Raw genomic sequence first — 19,383 nt, forward strand, 5'->3', positions numbered from 1 at the left:
AATATGCCAAAACAGGGGAAATAGCAAAATATATTATTGTAGAATAGTCATATTAACTGTTTGTAAAGTCAAAATTAATTTTTATCATTCTCTTACCCACTGTTTGGAAGAGTTTGAGATTTGACATGCTATTGTAAGATCGAATATTGAGAAAATTGTAACTCCTGTATTATCTAGTAAGCAGCTGTACCTTCTAGCTCCCCAATAACACTTTCAAGATAATGATGGTGATGGTGATTTATAACAGAAATGTGATATAACTGAAGACAAATGCCAGATTCCAAACTGAATGATGTGGCCATAAGCCGATGAATTTCTAAGAATCCTAAATATTCTATGGGTTACATTTGTTATTTAGTACTTTTTTCATTTAAAATGGTTTTAATTACTGTTCTGAAAAATAATTCCAAAAGTTACCATAGCAGCAAAAAATCAAATTTAAAAGAAATTCCAAACTTTTAACATCCTTCTGTTTTCAAAACCAGAAAAGATGCAGTCAAATTATTTTCAGTTCTATAAGCACTTGGCATATATTTCCTCTACCATAACATCAATAATTTTGCTTATTTGTTTCCTCCTTATTAATAATACATTATTACCCATATCCTGTATGAATCTCACCAATTTCCTCAAATTTCTTGCCCATATCTTCCTTCCTTCCAAGATTTGTAAACTCTATTTATGTTTCTCAATGAACTGTTTTCTCCTACTGTAACTGAATCTGCTATTTTCTTCATGCAAAGAATTTCTACTTCTAATTCCTTCATGAAACTATCCGTGCAACATTTGTTGTTAATCTTTATACAAAATTAAACTACCAAAACAATCAATCTACTTTATTTCCTTCAAAGATACACTGTACTGTTTATAAACTCAATCTGAATCTATAATGCAGGCATTTACGAGGGCTATCCACAAAATAGATTACGTTTTTGTCTGTAGCAAGAAGGGGCGGAGCTAGCGTGGCCATCTTTGGTCTGTGCGTCTGCCGCTCAGTCTGCATCTAGTCGTGCTAGTGGGAGGTTCATATCATTGCCCGTTATTTCACAGCAAACGTTTGAAATGTGTGCTGCAATTGAAAATCCCGCGAGTTGTGAGGTGCGATCAGTGATAAGCTTTTGGTGGCAAAAAAACATAAACCGATTGAAATTTTTCAGCAACTGTGTGAAGTGTATGGGGACAACATCATCACTGAAGGTGGAGTGTGCCAATGGTGCATTAAGTTTAAAAATGGCCGAACTACGGCACTCAAGAAGTCCTGAATGCTTTCAAGTGGGAGATTTTTCCTCATCTGCCCTACAGCCCCGATCTTGCACCAAGAGACTACCACTTCTTTCCGAGGATGAAGACCTGGCTTGGAACACAGTGCTTTGATGACGATGTGGAACTGTGGGCGGGCGTGACTGACTGGCTCAAATCTCAGGCGGATGAATTTTATGACAATGGAATTACAAAGCTTGTTCACTGCTATGATAAGTGCCTCAATTTGTTCGGTGAATATGTTGAAAAGTAGTATTTAAGTGTAACTTTCAAGTGTATATAATAAAAAAAATTTCCTACACTTTGTTTTTTTTCTATCGCAAAACGTAATCTATTTTGTGGATAGCCCTCGTATTTCAGGATGTACTTATAACACTGCAATGTATTAACTAAAGCGAGTCCAAATATAGGTCATGATTTTAACTGTTTTCTGTGATTACAAAGCTTTGTAATTATATATAATTATATAATGAAAGTTTTCATCTTGCATAATTACCTTAGACTGTTCTGCCCTTGAAAAATGGTAGAAATATAAATTAAAATCTTTAGCACATTCTGGCTTTAACTCATATAAGCCTCTTCCTGTTAATCCTGGCTTCCTAAAAGATAATTGGAAATGTATAATCAGCATTGTAATAATTAATCAGCACTGTAATAATTAAACAATATTCTAAACTATTCCATGAAACAATAAGAACACTAACACCTCAATATGAATGACGTCTTATACTTTTAACCAAGTATCACTATTAATGACCGCACAAAGCTTGTTTGCCTACAAGCAGAGACTCTGCTTTGGCAAGAATGTGACTTGGCGCCTCTGACTTGAAGGATGGCTGAATGACACCAGGTAAACAAGACTTCCCTTCATATACATCATCAATGGGGTCCACTGACAGCCCTTCAACTTACCATCACATAAGATAAATGTGTAGTTTCTTAAATGGCAGATGTGTGAGTATGAGATATGGTACACAAGCAATTGATACCACACTTATAGTCAAGCTGTTAATTGTAAATAAATGTGTTCTTGTTGCTGCCTAAATCCACAGAATATGATGGGAAAGAAAACCCCACTTTCTCCTGAGCTACATCATCAAGGTTGTCAGTTCTGCCTTGCTTCTCCACTAAAGATTTTGCTTTTGAGCAACAGGAACTTATTCATTCCTGTTGATGCAAGGCCAACCTTTGAAAACAAGGAAATGGCTAAATCTACATTTATAAATTGTTCTTTGTATACATGTTTGGTATATTTGGAAGATGAGGGACAACATATATTTTTCCTGCTAATATAATTATTTTCCTCAAGGGTTGTTTTCCCATGTAGTATTTTTCATCACAATAAATAAAGTTTGCTTTGTTAGTAATTTTAACAAAAAAATTCTCTCAAACATGCAGAATCTTATTTTTTCCATTATCTCTAACAGCTGTTAATTCTTACATTTGTAAAATATCTAGACTACTTTCAATTAAAATAATCATAAAGTAGGATTTAAGAATGAAGTATAAATCAGTCCTAAACAGTATTTACTGGGTCACCCTATATACTATTTTACACATTTAAAGAGGTTTGTTGCTGGGAATTACTTGAAACAGGCAACTGCTTCAATGACAGTTTCCATTCCAGTCTCTTTGTTTTCCTGTGAAATCAAAGGAAAAATATGTTATTATACGTGTATATACTTTTTAAGTATATTCCCTAAGGTAATAATCAGCTAGATAAATCTGGAAATAAGGGGTTCCTTTGTGCTCTCTGAGTTTGGCTGTTTTCTTGTAGATGTTTCATTATCCAAGCTAGCTAATATTATCAGTGCTAGCAAGGAGTGGAGCTTCCTTCAGGTTATATTCCAATGGTTTGCCAATATTGTCAGTATTGGTGGGAATAGTCTTGGAGATTCCTTGTTTGGACTGTTTATTGTTAGCTTGTTTGGCGGTTTCTTGATTGGAATATTATTTACTTCTTGATTTGATGTTAATCTTAGGAGTTAATCTATGCTCCAAGACTATTTGGAGAACCATTTCCACCAACACTATTGGGGCAAATCAGTAGAATATAAACTGAGAGTGAACCCCATTCCTTACTAGCACGGATGATATTACCTAGTTTGGGTAATGAAATATCTTCAAGAAAACAACCAATCTTATTTCAAGCCTGAACTACAAATATTCTCCTTTATTGGCAATCTGAAGTATTAAAAATTTAAGGGTCTTTAAAACCGTGCTATCTTAACATTAGTTATTTGACTGAGTCATATTTTTTATACAGTTCTACAATCTCACAAGTTTAATGCAAAATAATTTGAAATAATGATTTCTTTTTATATTTTTGAAACTTTATTTCCCATATGTCACCTTCCTGTTTATAATTGTAGTAATAGCAGTCACTGTGATTAAATTGCAACAAAATTAAGTACTCTGGATGGTTGGAAAATTCAACATATCTACTAATTTCTAGGGAGTATAAAATTGTGGGGAAAGTATTTAGTACCCTCCATTAAAACCTGCTGGGAAATCATCTTCTATAAAAACTTTTAATTCCCTGCTATCTGAAGGAATCTTCAACACCAATTCCAACATATTACAAATCCCCCAATGATTATCCACCAATTTAAAAAGTACAATTGAAAATATTTTGTAATAAGACTCACATCTTCTGGCAACGCTTTTACTAATTCACTATGAGCCATGGGTCTGATACTCAGCTGATGAATAATCTCTCTTTTTATTTCATCTGTAGCATTAATCTTCCCAATTCCTGGAGTAAATCTCTCCCCTGTAGAACAAATCAATAATTTCAGTAAGCACTGATCAATTTCATTTTATGCATATGCTGAACCAAAGCCACAGAAGTGACTATTTTTTCCAAAACAACATTTGACAAGATGTATTATGTCATGATCATAAACATCCCAAAATAATTTTATTTTATCAAGAAGTGGAAATAATTGTACTCTTTAACATTTGGAGTTGTAGGTACAGTAAATTAATGAACTAATCTAAACAACGTCTATAAATAGGTGGGCTTCTAACTATAATTAGAATTAATCCATCAGTAGGTATTAATTGAAAAAGCATAAACTCACCAACAATAATTATAATTAGGTGTAACATTTCTTCAATGAGAGTATTATTTTGCTGAACCATATCCTGAAAGAAACAAGGACTAAAATGTATTAGAAAGCACTTACAGATATTTTCACATTAAGATATAACCGTTTGAAATTTATTTGTAATGCAATTGTTAAAGCTTTGAAACTATATCGTCAACTGCTCATGTTGTACCTTATTAGTATTTTCAGAACTGAACCTTTTGCCATAATCAGGAGTACTAAATATCTGATAAAGTTCAAAGCGACACAGCATCATCATCAAAAAGTGGTTTGGATCCATCATTGACACACCTGTCTACAAAAAGAAAGAAAGAAAGAAAGTTTAGATAAAGAGAACAGAATGATATAAACTTATTTGGAAACACTGTACTAATGGCCATACTCACATATAAAATTTGTCTTCTTTTATAAATACAAATTCTTCATATAATAGTTGCACATGTAGCAGCATGAGTCTTCATATTATAGCCCTTTCTAAACCTTTTAATGGTAATATCCCTTTCAAGCACAAACAGTATACTGAATATTTGTTTTCCAAAGTTTTGTATTTTTTAAAAATACTAGTTTTATCAGAATATATTAACATATAACTTTTCCATAGTTGCAAAAGGGCAGGTACATTAAAAAAAAACACCTGACTACATAATATTTAAAAAAAAACTTTTTTAAAGAAGGCAGGTGTCTTAGTGACATCTTAAGGTACATCTAAGGATTATTTAAACAAAAAAATTACCTGCAGCATTACTATGTCTTTATCAAACATTTCTCTTCTGCACTTTACATTATGATAGTAGTATATCTGAAAGAGAAAGTTTTCAGAGTTTGATATATATTTCAATTTGGATTCTGATCTAAAACCACTTTATATTCCATTTTGTTGATAAAATTTCTCCGATTCATCAAAATCTTGATTTCACAAGAATAAGAACAATTAAAGTGATTTACCATACAACCTGGGAATCTTCTTGACTTGCAGACTCTGGTAAAGTAAAAAGGGGTTTTTCTCAAGATTCTTATCAGCTGCATTCTGCACTTTTGGAGGCAAGTGGAGGAATGCTAAGGAGATTGTCAATGTCTCTCTGTGTGAGAAGATGATGCCTGTAGTCCTGAAGAATCCAGCCATTTTAAAAAATATTTTTTGTCTCCAACCTTCACTAAAGTTACTAAGAGGACCATGGTAATTCAGATACAGAATGCAGTGGAGGAAGTGGATTATCTACTTATTATATTTATAATATGTTACAATTACCTCTCTTTCAGTCGTAATTCAAGACTTGGCATACAACAGAAATGGTACTAGTGGATGACTTTTATCAAGACCTAGACTCCCCCCCCACCAAAATCCTCCTAGATCTGTCAGCAACTTTCAGTACAATCAATCATGAAATGTTTATGGACCACCTTGAAGATTGGAAGTAACAACTGTTCTACAGCAGTTCTGTTTTTTCCTTGTAGGCAGTTCTGCTCAGTAGTGACTGGGTAGGTGAGACTGACTTGGTGGTTTCATTTTTATGGGGTGCCTCATGGCTTGGTCCTTTATCCCATTACTTCAATCTACATAACATCATTGGAGAGATAGTCCATTGGTTTGGGTTGTAGTACCATCAATACACTCATGATGCTCAATTGCACACTGCCACTTCAGGCCATACTAATGATGTTGTAAAAGTCTTGAACCTGTGTCTAGAGGCCGAGGACACAAGGAAACAGGTTGAAAATGCATCCATGCAAGAGAAAGTTATTGTTTGTTCATTGAGGACATTGGTCCACTCCAGTATTCTCTTCTCAAAATATCTAAAGGAGAAGGTCTACCAGTTGGAAGTCTCTTGGATTCATAGCTACTGGATTGGAAGATAGAAGCCATGGCCAATAGTGGTATTTCTAAGCCTTGGACATTGTGCCATTTGGGGTCCTATAAGAACTTCTTAATATTTTCAGTGAAACTCATGCTGTCATCATATGTGATTACAATGCACTCTAAGTTGAAGACCATTTGGAAATTGATAAACAATGCAATGGCTTGCTTATTATACCTGAGTTTTAGGCCCCTCATTCCAATAAATTTCCAGATGCGATCTGGTTTTAACCTATAATGCCTTGTATGTATCTATAGACCTACCTCTTCCTATACAATAAGCCTGTGCAGTACATTTATCTTTGGAAAAGCTCTTAATTATAACCCCTCTCATGAAATGAAAGGAACTGAGGCCTGGAGGTATGGTTTTCAGTTGCAGAAAACAGTTGGAACAATTTGCACGATTGTTGGAATTTTATCCCTTAGAATTAAGGTTTGCTTCATTGATTATATTTCAGAAGTTATTTAAGATAGCATTTGGTTGTTAGTACAGTATTTTGTAGCAGTCATCATCACTTGCATTTAATATTCTGTAAACTAAGCTTACTCCATCTGTTTCTATGGTTTTATTCTATATTTTTTAGCATGAACATTTTGAATTGGTTAAATATTTTGAATGTTATATTGTGGATTGCTTATATAAGCTGCTATAAGTCTATAACTGATTAGACTGTATAAAAAATGGAAAGAGGAAAGGATGGACAGACATGGTCTATAAAATTTAAATTTTTAAATAAAAGTGAGACTATACAATATTTTTTATTTCAGACAATATAGACAATTAGATTATAGTTGTCTAATTAAAAGTTTTAACTTGCTTAATTGCCAAATCATTAATAAAAGAAATTATGGATTTAGGGTAGTACCACCAGTGCATTAACATTCACCCAAATCCTTAAAAATGTATTTATTTATTCTATTACATAAAATACTACTGTCCTTTTTTTCTATAGTCCCCTCATCTCAACAAGTGATTCTAGGTAGCATGCATCATAAAACAAAACAAAAGCAATTAAAATAATACAAAATGGATATATATGTTTACTAAGGAAAACTAATGTCATGGATGTTAATACAGCCAATAAATGGGGCTCTTAAGACACCTGAGGACCCAGACTTGGGCATACAATGTAGTCTTCATGACCTTACAAAAGGCAACAGGGTAAGGATTATCCTGAACTGTGAAGGGAGAATGTTCCAGAGGACAGGGCTACAGCACAGAAGGACGATTTTCTGACATTGGTCCCACCAGCTGACAAATTCCTTGGCTGATGAGTCTAATAATATGCCTGCCAGAACAAGTACAAACATCTGAAGGTGATCCGTCAGGTATCCAGTCCCAAGCCATGAGCCAGTACCCTGAATTGCACCTGGAAGCACACTGCCAATCAATGCAGCTCACATAGCAGCAGTAAATATCTGATACCCTTTACTACCCATGCAGCCACATTCTGCACCAGCTGAAATTTCCGAATGCTCTTCAAAGACAGCCCCAAGTATAGAGTGTTGCAGTAAGTCAGACAAGAGGCCAAAAGGGTATGCCTGTGAGCAAAAACTCCCAATCCAGGAATGGGCACAACTGATGTACTATTCTAAAGTGTGCAAAGGCCCTCCTGGTCATGGCTATCACTGCTCTCCTAGCAGAAGCAATGAGTGTAAGATGGCTCCCAGATTGCATACAAGTCTGTCTGGGGGCAGTGCATCCCATCATGACTAGAAATAGAAAAACCTTGCCACTGGGAGGCCCAAATATTCAAAGCTATTCATTTGTGCTTTGGTGTAGCCAAATCCCATTGCACCCCATCCAGGTGCTGATAGCCTCCAAGAACTGGGAGTCTGGGACATTCACTGCATTATTCAGGCAGTGAAGGCCGGGGGTATAAAGCTGAGTATTATCAGAATATTGATATCTCTCCCTAAATCATCAGATCACTTCACCCAGCAGCCTTATGTAGATGTCAAATAGGAAAGAAGAGAGAATTGTGTCTTGGGTCACTTCACAAAGTAGGGGCTGCAGGCTGGATATTCCCCCGCACCCCATACACACACACACACACACACACACACTTCAACACTGACTAAAACTGATTCCAGAAGGTGGAAAAACAAATCAACATAGTGCCACACACCCACAATATCCAAAGCCAGTCAAACAGATACCATAATCAATGGTATCAAAGACTATTGAGAGGTTAAAAAGAGAATGATTGCATTATAACAATCCTGTTCCTGCCAGAGGTCATCCAAGAGCACGATCAATGCCATCTCAGTCCAATAACCCAGCCTGAACTCTAACTGAAAAGGATCCATATAACCCACTTCATCCACGGTCCTAGGCAGCTGCCAGGCGACCACCTTTTACATAACTATTAGGAATGTAAGTCACCTAACAGTTGAATTGGAAAATATATAAACCAGGATAGACATTTTAATACTGTCTCTTTTAAGGGAATGCTAAAATTGTAATTGGGTGTGGTTCCTCCAATGGCCATAAGATGGAGCCAGAAACCTGAGTTGTTTAGTCCTGTTCTGGAGAGTGTTGCCATTCCTGCATTTCCCTATTGACTGTTGCTGATCATCATTAGTCTTGGATTGATGTGAGTCTATTACTGAACTGCTTTTGATACTGGACTTTGATATTTGGATGATCCCTGGACTGAAAACTGACTGCTATAATTGTGTATGACTTGGACTGTTTGTTGAACTTTGCTTAACCATTTACTGGAAGTAAACACCTACATTTTACTATACAGTGTATCTGTATGCTGGTTGTGTGTTATTCTTCACCATTCTCACTACGTCTCCCTGTGTGCGCTCATTCTCCTAATGGGGAATTACCTCAACAATAACCATAGCCAAAAATGAGAGGTTAACTGACAGACTCAAAACTTGTCAGAGGGTTTTTGCACCCTCTCTTGAAGGGGACCCTCTCCCCTTGTGGTGGTGCACCTTTTCCTGAAGGGGTCATTACTGGCTGGGTTGCACCACCACCTCCTTGAGAACCGATGGGACCACACCTCACTTAAGGAATTAGTAACCACCTCCCAAAACCAATTGTGTCTCCACCAGGCAACCTTAGCCAGCCAGGAGACACATGAAATGCTGAGATGGTCAAACTAGCAGTTGCAAAAGCCCTGTTCACATCCTCAGGTGCAACGGGATCAAACTCCCCTCAGATAACCTTCCAAAATTTAGCCTGTAACCTCCATTGGCATTGGCCTAAAGCCAGAGTCCAATGTAGAACAAATGCAAGAGGTTCCACCTGCAAAGTGCACAGTAGATTCGTCATGTGATCCTATCGATTAAATCCTTTTGGTCTATGGTAAAGGCCATAGGCTAGAAACCAGGAATTTGTGAACTTTAGCTCTGCCTTAGGCATGAAAACCAGCTGGTGGCTTTGGGTCAGTCATGCTTTCTTACCTCACCTCACCGAGTTGTTATAGTGGGGAAAATAGGAGGGGAAAGGAGTATTAGGGATGTTTGCCATCTTCAGTTATTTATAAAAAATAATAAAGTTGAGATAAAAAAAATGTACCACAGCTTCCGGAAGTGATTAAAACTTCATATATTTATTATCAAAATTCAGTGTCACACATATTGAATGCGACATATACACATACAAATAAATAAACACGCTTTTTGAGTTCAAGAAAACTACCCTTGATAAACACATTTAGGAAAACATATAAAATAATCAGATGATAGATTTAAAATTAATCATTTATGCAGAGCACTTTACTCTTTAGCAATCAGGAAATCAAACTATTCTATGGTTCTCAGGTAAAAGAAAAAGATTAAATAATTTTTTCCCGTTTAGGACTTACCTGATTAACAAGTGAAAATCCATTTCTCCGCCACATTCCAGCATGAACTTGGGCGCACAGAACTAGACATCGCAGGGGATGTTCTATTAACATAGGAGGACTAAGTTCACTCTGTAATTGAAGATAAACACAAAACTCAATGTATTTGTTTTATGTTTTTAAAGAGCATTCAAAAATTCATTTCCATGACTTAAAATATAGGAAGTTATACCTATTACCCCTAGTGGTTCACTGAACTATAGGCACTGTCACCTCTGGATTTCCCCAACTAACAGTTCAGGGTTGTTGTTTTTTACTAAAATACCCCACTCTTAGAGGTTTATTAACATAATATTGCTCACCATTGGTAGTTGCTCTGGAAACTTGTATGCTACTTCTGTTCTGCTCAAAAGTGCATGCAGACCTATATTAAAACAAAAATGCATTCTACTTGAAAAAGACTGTCCTAGAAATATCTAGTATTTAGCCATGAAAGCTTTATAAATTTAAAAAAATATCACTTTGGACAGCATTTGGAAGACTGCTGGTGGACAATGTAGCATCCAAAGAATCAATGTCACATAACTGTAATAACGACTCTCACTTATCAGTAAGGAAATTGCTATATTTTATAAGCAAATGTAGTTTCAAAGGTGGTTGTCAATAGCAGCCATTTTTAGAAGACATAGAGATGATTACAATGTGAGTTAGTGCCATAAGACTTCCAATTCCAAGAAAGGTTGCAACCGGTGCACCAGCCAAGGATCAGCAAAAGTTCTTCTAGACATAGTTTTCACCTGCTGATTAAGCAGTAACCATGAGACTAGGACAATCACCAAATCACAGACTTGCTTCTTCAAAGGAGCATTACTCTGTCCAAAGTCATAGCCAGAAGTGACAGAAAGCCAGTTCATTTCTGGATATTCATCAACATTGACTTGGAGGAATTCAATTTCAGTTCTTTCTTTACCATCCAGTTTCTCGTAGCCTCCAGACACTGTATCAAGGCTTCTACAGCATCACCAGAGTGGTGATGAGCAGATGACCTCTTTTAGAGTGCCTAAATCTGGCCCGTGGGGCCAGCCTGGAAATAGCAAAGGACTGGTCCGTGGTACCTCTGGCAGCCAAAACGGGGTGCAGAGGGGCAGTAAGTGGGCCCACACAATGCAATTTCGGCATGGATATCTCCTGCAGCATGGTGCAGGCCACACGAGGCTCCCTGTGCCCTGTTTTCAGCCTGGACAACCTCCTGCAGCACTTTGCTGGTCAAACTGTGCATGGTCCCCATGAGCCACATTTTGGCCAGCAAAGTGCTGCAGGAGGGATCCATCCCTCTCCCCCCGGGCAGCCCACGGAGGATATATAATGCTGATCCAGCCCTCGAAAAAATCCAGTTTGACATCCCTGGTCTACTTGGTGAAATTCTGAAACATTGTAATGTAGTGGCACAGTTATCCATTTTCTTAAGCTACTCAGAAGGCTATTATAATCAATGGTAAATAAGGCTAATGGCAGAGTTTAAAGAACCAAGAAAGGAGCATTACCCCAATTCAAGTCCAAAAAAGTAATCAGGAAGAACAATTACATTACTAGAGTAAGTTATTTTCAAAACTGGTACAGGTGTAGATCCTAGAAAAAGTCATATCTGTTTAAAGGATGGCAGATAGGTGCTACATTCTTACTCCATATATTACAACCAGACTGGGCAGAATACTGACCAAGTATTACATGAACTTAAATTACTTTTATGAGGATGAAAACTTACACCCCATTATTGGAATGTTATAACATTGTTTTTAGACTCAGCTTGTGAGATCTTCAACCTTTACAATCAAAGACAATTACGGTATGCATTTATAGTGTGTGGTATGTCTTGAGAAGCAACGAGTTTATAGTTTGCCTATGAATACAAAACTAACAGACTGACATACTACTGACATATTATAGACTGAATCTTGGTCTTGCTAGGACATGATAAGCAACATAATTTCTGGGCAAGCCTCACATCAAGATTACAAAAAATGTAGCCTGGGAACCATGCAAACACTTTTGTGGCTTCAATGTTTTCCACATCCACAAAGTAGATGGAATAAAAATTTGGGAAAAGTTTTTGCATTTTAGGGAGAAAATATAATTGCTTAACCAATCCAATTTATCTCACAAATGAATCATTTTTAAAGTATGGCTTTTAACTTTTACCCAAAATCTTTTGTGGCCCTTGAACCAACAGAAGTTGATAGCACTCCTTATAGTATCTACGATTTAGCTACATCTAAAATATAGTGTATTATATTTTGTGTGTGTGTGTTTACACAATTGTGATAAGTTGCTATAATGGTAAGAATAATTTAATTTGAACCTGAAATATCAAAGAAACTCAGTTTCATACAGCTTACTAGCTCATGTCTTCGTTATAAAGTGAATCCACTTCATTTCCCACCCACAAAGATAGCAAGCAAAAGACAAAATTTGTGCTATAGTTATGAAAACAAACCATATTAAAAATTAACCACCAAATCAACTAAGCAATTTAGGTCTCACCTGCAAGTAAACGAGAAACAGGAAGATGAATGCTAACTTTTTCCTGAGAAACACAGTATCTAATAGTTTCAACTGAATGTCCACACATGCTGAGTTCAATAGGTTGTTCTCCATCGGTAAAACCACAGTGGCATTGCATCAAAGCAGTCAAACATTTCTTATATGCTTCAATAAGCACTTTTTCCTATAAAGATTAAAGGTAAATTATGTTTACAGAAAACACAGCTCTTAAAATTGTAACAAAATTATCATGCATTTGTGATCAAGTTAAACAAGTGAAAAATTGCATCAAGGTAAAATTTATCTAACCTATTTGAAATGTATTGGCCAATGCTGTTTCAATAACTGTTGGAACTGTATCATAGTAGGCAGCAGAAGGTATACAATTCCATCTTATAAATAAAACTTTAGTGGCAGAAATAATAACATAGGAAGTGCATATAAGACACTTTTAATTCTTTTTTTTTTTAAAAAAAACTCCAAATAAGAGAAAAAAGTACTGGTGAGGGAAAATTTTCTATTCTACTCTCTAGGCCCTGCTTTGCAATGAGAGCTGTAGTATTTTTAGAACTTTGTTCTAGGGTATTTTATCATTTCACTCTAGAGCAGACTCCTAGAGAGTAGAGAAGATGGCTTTGACAGAGAGAGCTCATTAGATTTCATTTGCATCCCAATTGAGTCCTCATTAGTACATTTCATTTTTCGAATTGCACTCTACCTTTTCTTATACATTATATCCGTAAATCTTGTGGTTCTTCATACGTGCTATCACCATTCCATGTATAGCTATATAAACAATAGTACTTGCAAGAAGACTGAAGTATAAGACTGAAGTATATGGCGTGTCTCTTTCTAAAAAAAAAATCTAGTAATAATGAATTTTACCTCTTTTCCTCACATACAGTGATTTCCTGCCATGTCTGAAGCTATCAAAACTATTCTTGTTTCTTTAAACAAAATGCATCCAACCACATTCACATTCTGGATACCATTTCAAGACATAGGCAAAAAAAGTGAAACTAGAACATTTTTCAAACTACATCTCATTCTATCAGTTTGTTCAAATACTAAGATTTACCTCAGCTACATATATATTTCTAAATAATTGATCATTTGTTATCCACAGAATCAGCTACAATAGTATGAATTTTATCCAATCCATTCTGTCCATCTCTGATTCATTTTGTGCCTCTTTGCTAATGACAATTTTTTTTAACTGCCTAAGTTTTCAATCAGTAAAATAGGGAGAATTTCCCCTTTAATTTATTCCCTGTTCTAAAGAATCTCTAAATCAGGGGTGCCAGGCCCATGCCTAGTTTGGCAAAGGGGGAAAAAGTCCCAATACATCATGCGACACTGCTGTGAAGACATGAGTTTGACACCTCTGCTCTAAATTATCCAAAGAAAATTAGAAAGGGAACACAAAACTGTAGCTACAAATAGGTATCTCACAGTAACTTTTGCAGGAAATAATTAATCTCATACTAATGAGCATCCCCTTTTCCTTTTATTCCTTCTGAAATACACCCCAGCCCAGACCTGAAGATTGTGTGTTAATTTATTTTACCCCAATGTTTCCTGCTTAAAAATCATGGGCATTTGAATTTCCATTTTAAGCAACACAATCTTACTGATACAAATCATATAAAGAAATCTTGAGAGTTCTTTATTGCCCTCATTCAAATATATTTGAAACATTTTAACAACTTACATCTAAAGCACACCAATCTTGCATCATTGAGATAACATGTGTTAATTTCATCTGCAGCGTGAATGCAGCTTCCCATTCTGGTTCCATTTCAATATGCTGTCCTACTTGGCGAGTTATTGGATCCATGCCCTTCAGACACAAATGAAAACAACAAAGAAGTATTAATGCTAAGACTCAGCAAATCTTTGCCTAGTGACTGTCTATAGCAAAGATAGAAAAATGGCTGTCTGTGGTTTGCTAATGCTAATTTTATTTGTGATGGAGGAGCTAAACAAACCCGAGATGCTGAAAATTATATCCATTACAATTCTGGTTTACCACCTTATAACTTCTAGGATCTCACTTCATAAGGTTCAACAATTCTTCACAAGAAAATCTTGATTAATAAAGAGGACTGTAGAAAAAATAGCTTTACTGAAACTCTATTCTATCACCAAGAAAAAAGAAACCTAATTTAAAAGGTATTGGAAATATAACAATTATATAAAAAACAATTTTCACTATCTTGTTCGTAATCATGCAATTAATATGGTACTATTTTTGTATATTACTTACTTGCATACACTTCAGCAATTCCAAGAAAACATCAAAGCCATCTAGAAATTTTTGCCTCAGTTGATCTGACCACTCAGTTGGCTTGCTTATCAGCACATACCTATGTACAGCAAAAATAAATTTTCAGGCTGATTTTGTATTTATATAAAATTATATTTGCTGATTTTTAAAAACTCACTTACTTTAAATCCAGAATCAGGCTTTGGACTCGTCGGAATTTGAATGCCTGTAGTGCAGTATACCGTTCAAACTGAAATCTCCCCTGTATATCTCTATGTCGTAAATGATCCATAAATGTTGAGATTATAGTAGTCAGGAGATTTTCTTCTATAATTAACATTCTTGCCTATAGCGAAAGTACATTTGAAAGTGTGTTTTAATCAGAAGCTGCAGAAACAATTATTTGTATGTCAAATGCAGTTCTTTTCAGCACCAAATGGCAAATAGTTCCTGAATGGGAAACCAGTGGAATCATCATGTTCCAAGATAATTAAAGGAAGGATTGGATAAATTGTTAGAAACCCATACCTCTAAAAATTTTATTTTTAAATAAAGATATCATTATTCTGAAACTTGAATCATAATTAATATCATCCATTAAGAATAAACATCTGCTGGTTAAGTAATCTCATGAACTGATCACATTCATTTTTTACAATTGCTTATAACATGAACATACAAATTTGCTGAAATCATGTGGCTTTGGAATTATCTCAAGTGCACATTTTTATAACATGCGCTATTGAGATAATTTCAGAGGATCCACCCTTATTTCTGCAAAATATAAATAGAATCAAATTGCAAGGCAGCTTTCTACTACTGAGTTCCATCCCTTAACCAATGCAGGTACAAAAATCAAAATATCTCAGGCAGATGTTTACCCTCTGCTTTGACACATCCATCTCCTTAGATAAATGGTTTCACTGCTGAACAGCTTTTATATTAGTGGAGTAAATAGTAGAGCAGTCAAGCAGAATTTGCTTCTATGTAACTTCAAATGACTATTTGTGTCCTGTAGTCTAAGACAGGGTATGTACTTCCTTCACTCAAAGACTGTTCTTGGCTTTGTATAGTATAATGGTTCCCAAATGTTCCTTTAAAAAAAAATGATTGAAGACCCCAAATAGCTTTTGTTTACATGGACTATATCAATATTTACCATATTAGAAATTAAAAATATTTTTGACTTCACAGACCCTCTGACTTAAGACAGCCCCCCCCCCCCCAAGGTCCATAAATCACACTTTGAGACTCAATTGTATAGCAAATGAAAGACCACACTCTAAACGTGGTGTGGCTCTAGGCTCCAAATGCAAGTTTTATTTATTTCATTTTGTAAACTTTTTTAAAAAATATATTATTATATTACTAATATTGTAATAAAAAACAATTTCCCTTCCTCCAGTCATAGTATTGATTTCTTTTAAAAAATGGAAGAGAAGTAGAGAAAAATGGAGGGGGTGGGGGTGGAATAACAGATTGGAAAAATCTTGAAGGAAGAATGGATAACCCCTAAAAGGCATTACCATCTTGACATAGTGGAAAGTATTTATAGCTCCAATGAATTAGAGTTATGCCAGTAGAGAAACCTTTGATTGATAAGGTCAAAGACAGAAGGACAATTCTTAGAATAAGTCCAGTATTGAGGTGGACACATGGGCTCTGAAGATATGAGTGAAGCCAAGAAATTTAGGAGATGGAATTCGAAAATCAAATTCAGAAGATTTGATTCAGAGAGAGGAATTCCTCATACTATAAATACAAAATTATTTGTAATTATTTATTATTTGTAATTAATTACTAAATAAAACTCAAAATCATCAAATTGGAATTGAAACACACTAACTTTGATGCTTCAGTAATAAATAAAATTAGGGGGGGGGCAGAATGTTTATGATTATCTGGCAATATTCAGAATATGAGAGCGTATTAAGGAACAAAGTGGCAATGAAATTAAAATGGAGTGGTTAAATCTCACTAGAATTTAAGAAATGAAAGGATTGTATCTATAAAAATATGAAGGAAATGCAGTGAGGAAGTTGAACTGGACAAAGTTGGGTAATGAAGTTGGGCACAAAATAGGGAGAGAAAGATAAAAGTAAAGATAAAATATGGTGAACAATCAGTAAAATGTAACAACATGTGAGCTGGGGAGAAGAAATTTAGAAGTTTTACTATGTTGTATGTACCTACATGAGCCATTTATTGGACTCATATTTTGGAGTTAAAAGATGATACCTTATTCTGTGCATCTGGCTTTGTGCCTAAGACAGGACCAGAACTCATAGCCTCTTAATTTCTAGTTTAGTGCCTTAACCGCTACCACCACATACTGGCTTTTTTTTTTTCAATCTACTAATTATAATTTTGTTACAGGTAGGCTCTGTCTTTTTTAATCATAAATTATATAAGAATCAATATTTAGGATTCCAAATATAATACATTATATCTGTATTAGATGGCCTTCAGAGCAAACAGAAGGTTTCATTTAACATTCAAATACTTACAAGAGAAGGTACTGTGAATATCTGCACCGAGAGGTCAGCAATTGAATACTCCCTGTCGTGGTCATCTTTCACATAATCATTCTGCAATCGCTCATAATTCTATTAAGAAGAAGGCAAAAAAGGCAGAAAGTGCCAACTATCAGTTTTTAAAAAAAGATAGTACTACTCACCAGAGTAGGTACAGTGAAGAGCTGAACAGAGAGAGCAGTCACCGACATTGGCCGCTCGTGATCATCCTCCATAAAATCTCTCTGCAACTGCCGATAATTCTAAACAACAAGGGGAAATTCACCTCTAATCTGCACTGATTGGATGTTTTGTCTAAGTTTCATGTTTGTGATGGAAAACTATGTCCTAAAACTGGCAACTATTTATATCTCAAATAACTAAACTATGGCTAAGGGGACACCCTTAGCAGCAAAAGGAAATTAAATACAAATACCAAATGTATCCATTGTTATAGGAAACATTTTTGGATTCAATCAATATTTAAAATAAATTGATGGAGTTGTGCAATATATAGAAATATTTTTTACAATATAAAAACGAGTTAATGGAAAATTGAAAATCATTAGTTCAATTCAACTCAAGACCATGATATTTATTAGAAGTTGCATAATAATTCAGCCAATTAAGGAAGTGCCACCTTTTTATCTTGAGTATCAAAAATGCCTCATAAAAATTGAATCTTCATTTATTCTACTAAATTAGGGGCATTCTGTATCTTAGGAAGCAAGTTATTCTAAAAGGAGAGATAGCTTCTGAGGAGAACCACCATTTACTTTATCTGGGATTGTGATCCTTCAGAGACAACAAGGGGTGATCTCAAACTAGATGAGAAAACTATTCTATACACATTTGGGGGTCAAATTATGTAGAGTACTTTGAATCTGATCTAGAATCATATTTGTAATCATTGAAGTAATCATGATAGAGATGCAACACTAATTTATTTGTTATTTCTAGTTAGTGGACTGGTTGCTGCATTTGACACTTGTAGCTTACAAGTCATTGTTACAAGGGTCTCCTGATTCTAAAAGACCCACAGCTGGCTTTTGCGTGCTGCTATAGCAGGTGCTGTGAGTCTTAAGGGACTCCCAAACCATGGATGATTATCAATAAGGGAAATGCAACTTCATCCAGAGTCAATGTTGGAACTGGAACCAAGCCAAATCAATAATACGATATTATAAAGAATTTGTAACTGAAAAGTACTCACCCTGGCAAACCGGAAGGCAAACAGTTTCTTATATTTCAAATCCATAAGTAGGCTGCTCATGAATAACTGATGATACACACTTCTAGCTCCTGGGGATGAAGAAGGGAAGTGTCAGGAAAAAATACATATTAAATGTCAACTTGCATGAGAACAGTCTATTAAAGAATAATAGTGAACCCTAAATAGCACTAAATGTTTTTACACTATGGAATAGTATGTAACAGGCGGCCTTCTAAAATAGCAGCTCCCAGGGGCCAGTTCTGTGAGAGAGGTTTTTACACAGACTGGAGGGGGTGGGTTGTGTTCTGCCTGCATCCCATAGATGGGGCTTTGCTTGGTTGCGCAGCTTTGTTTCTGGCGTGCCGTGGCCCAGTGCTGGTCCACAGAATGGGGTTGGGGACCCCTGCTCTAAAACAATGCATACTGGCAAAATGCTTACTTAAAAAAATAGGGAAAATAGTGGAGACATCTTAAAATAGGAAAGGTTGGCAAAAGGTTGTAGATAGTATGTGGACTATTGTGGGAAATGAGTATTTGTCAAAATGAATGGCTGTATATATGAGCATGTTTCTGCCCATTTTGTAATATGTTACTTAGCAATGGAACGGCAGTCAAATATTTGATGGGAAGGTATGAGGATTTCTACATTGAGCAGGGTGTTGGATGAGAAAACTTGAAAGGTTCCTCTAATCCAAGGGTCTTCAAACTTGGCAAGTTTAAGACTTGTGGACTTCAACTCCCAGAATTCCTGAGCTAACATCACTGGAGGAGGAATTCTGCGAATTGAAGTCCACAAGTCTTAAGGCTGTCAAGTTTGAAGAT

General features: G+C 35.6%; 1 protein-coding gene across 3 annotated transcripts in view; it reads right to left on the reverse strand.

Annotated features, from left to right (window-relative positions):
• The window catches only part of UBR2 (ubiquitin protein ligase E3 component n-recognin 2), a 70,642-nt gene that overhangs the window by 24,746 nt on the left and 26,513 nt on the right, over positions 1-19,383 (reverse strand). For 2 of the 3 annotated variants that reach the window (XM_087932725.1, XM_026695821.2), the window contains exons 10-23: positions 18,562-18,650; positions 17,343-17,441; positions 15,018-15,181; positions 14,836-14,935; positions 14,281-14,409; positions 12,570-12,753; positions 10,391-10,452; positions 10,050-10,160; positions 5,104-5,169; positions 4,543-4,665; positions 4,344-4,407; positions 3,909-4,033; positions 2,848-2,900; positions 1,757-1,859 (exon numbers count right to left, since the gene is read on the reverse strand). In XM_087932725.1, coding sequence (XP_087788851.1) covers positions 1,757-1,859; positions 2,848-2,900; positions 3,909-4,033; positions 4,344-4,407; positions 4,543-4,665; positions 5,104-5,169; positions 10,050-10,160; positions 10,391-10,452; positions 12,570-12,753; positions 14,281-14,409; positions 14,836-14,935; positions 15,018-15,181; positions 17,343-17,441; positions 18,562-18,650 — 1,472 coding nt within the window. Of the gene's footprint in view, positions 1-1,756; positions 1,860-2,847; positions 2,901-3,908; positions 4,034-4,343; positions 4,408-4,542; positions 4,666-5,103; positions 5,170-10,049; positions 10,161-10,390; positions 10,453-12,569; positions 12,754-14,280; positions 14,410-14,835; positions 14,936-15,017; positions 15,182-17,342; positions 17,442-17,512; positions 17,612-18,561; positions 18,651-19,383 lie in introns of all 3 variants that reach the window. The other variant, XM_026695822.2, reaches the window with a different exon arrangement.

The sequence above is a fragment of the Pseudonaja textilis genome, chromosome 1 (assembly GCF_049901715.1).
Source record: "Pseudonaja textilis isolate UNSWEBS1 chromosome 1, rPseTex1.2, whole genome shotgun sequence".
Taxonomy (NCBI): Eukaryota; Metazoa; Chordata; class Lepidosauria; order Squamata; family Elapidae; genus Pseudonaja; species Pseudonaja textilis.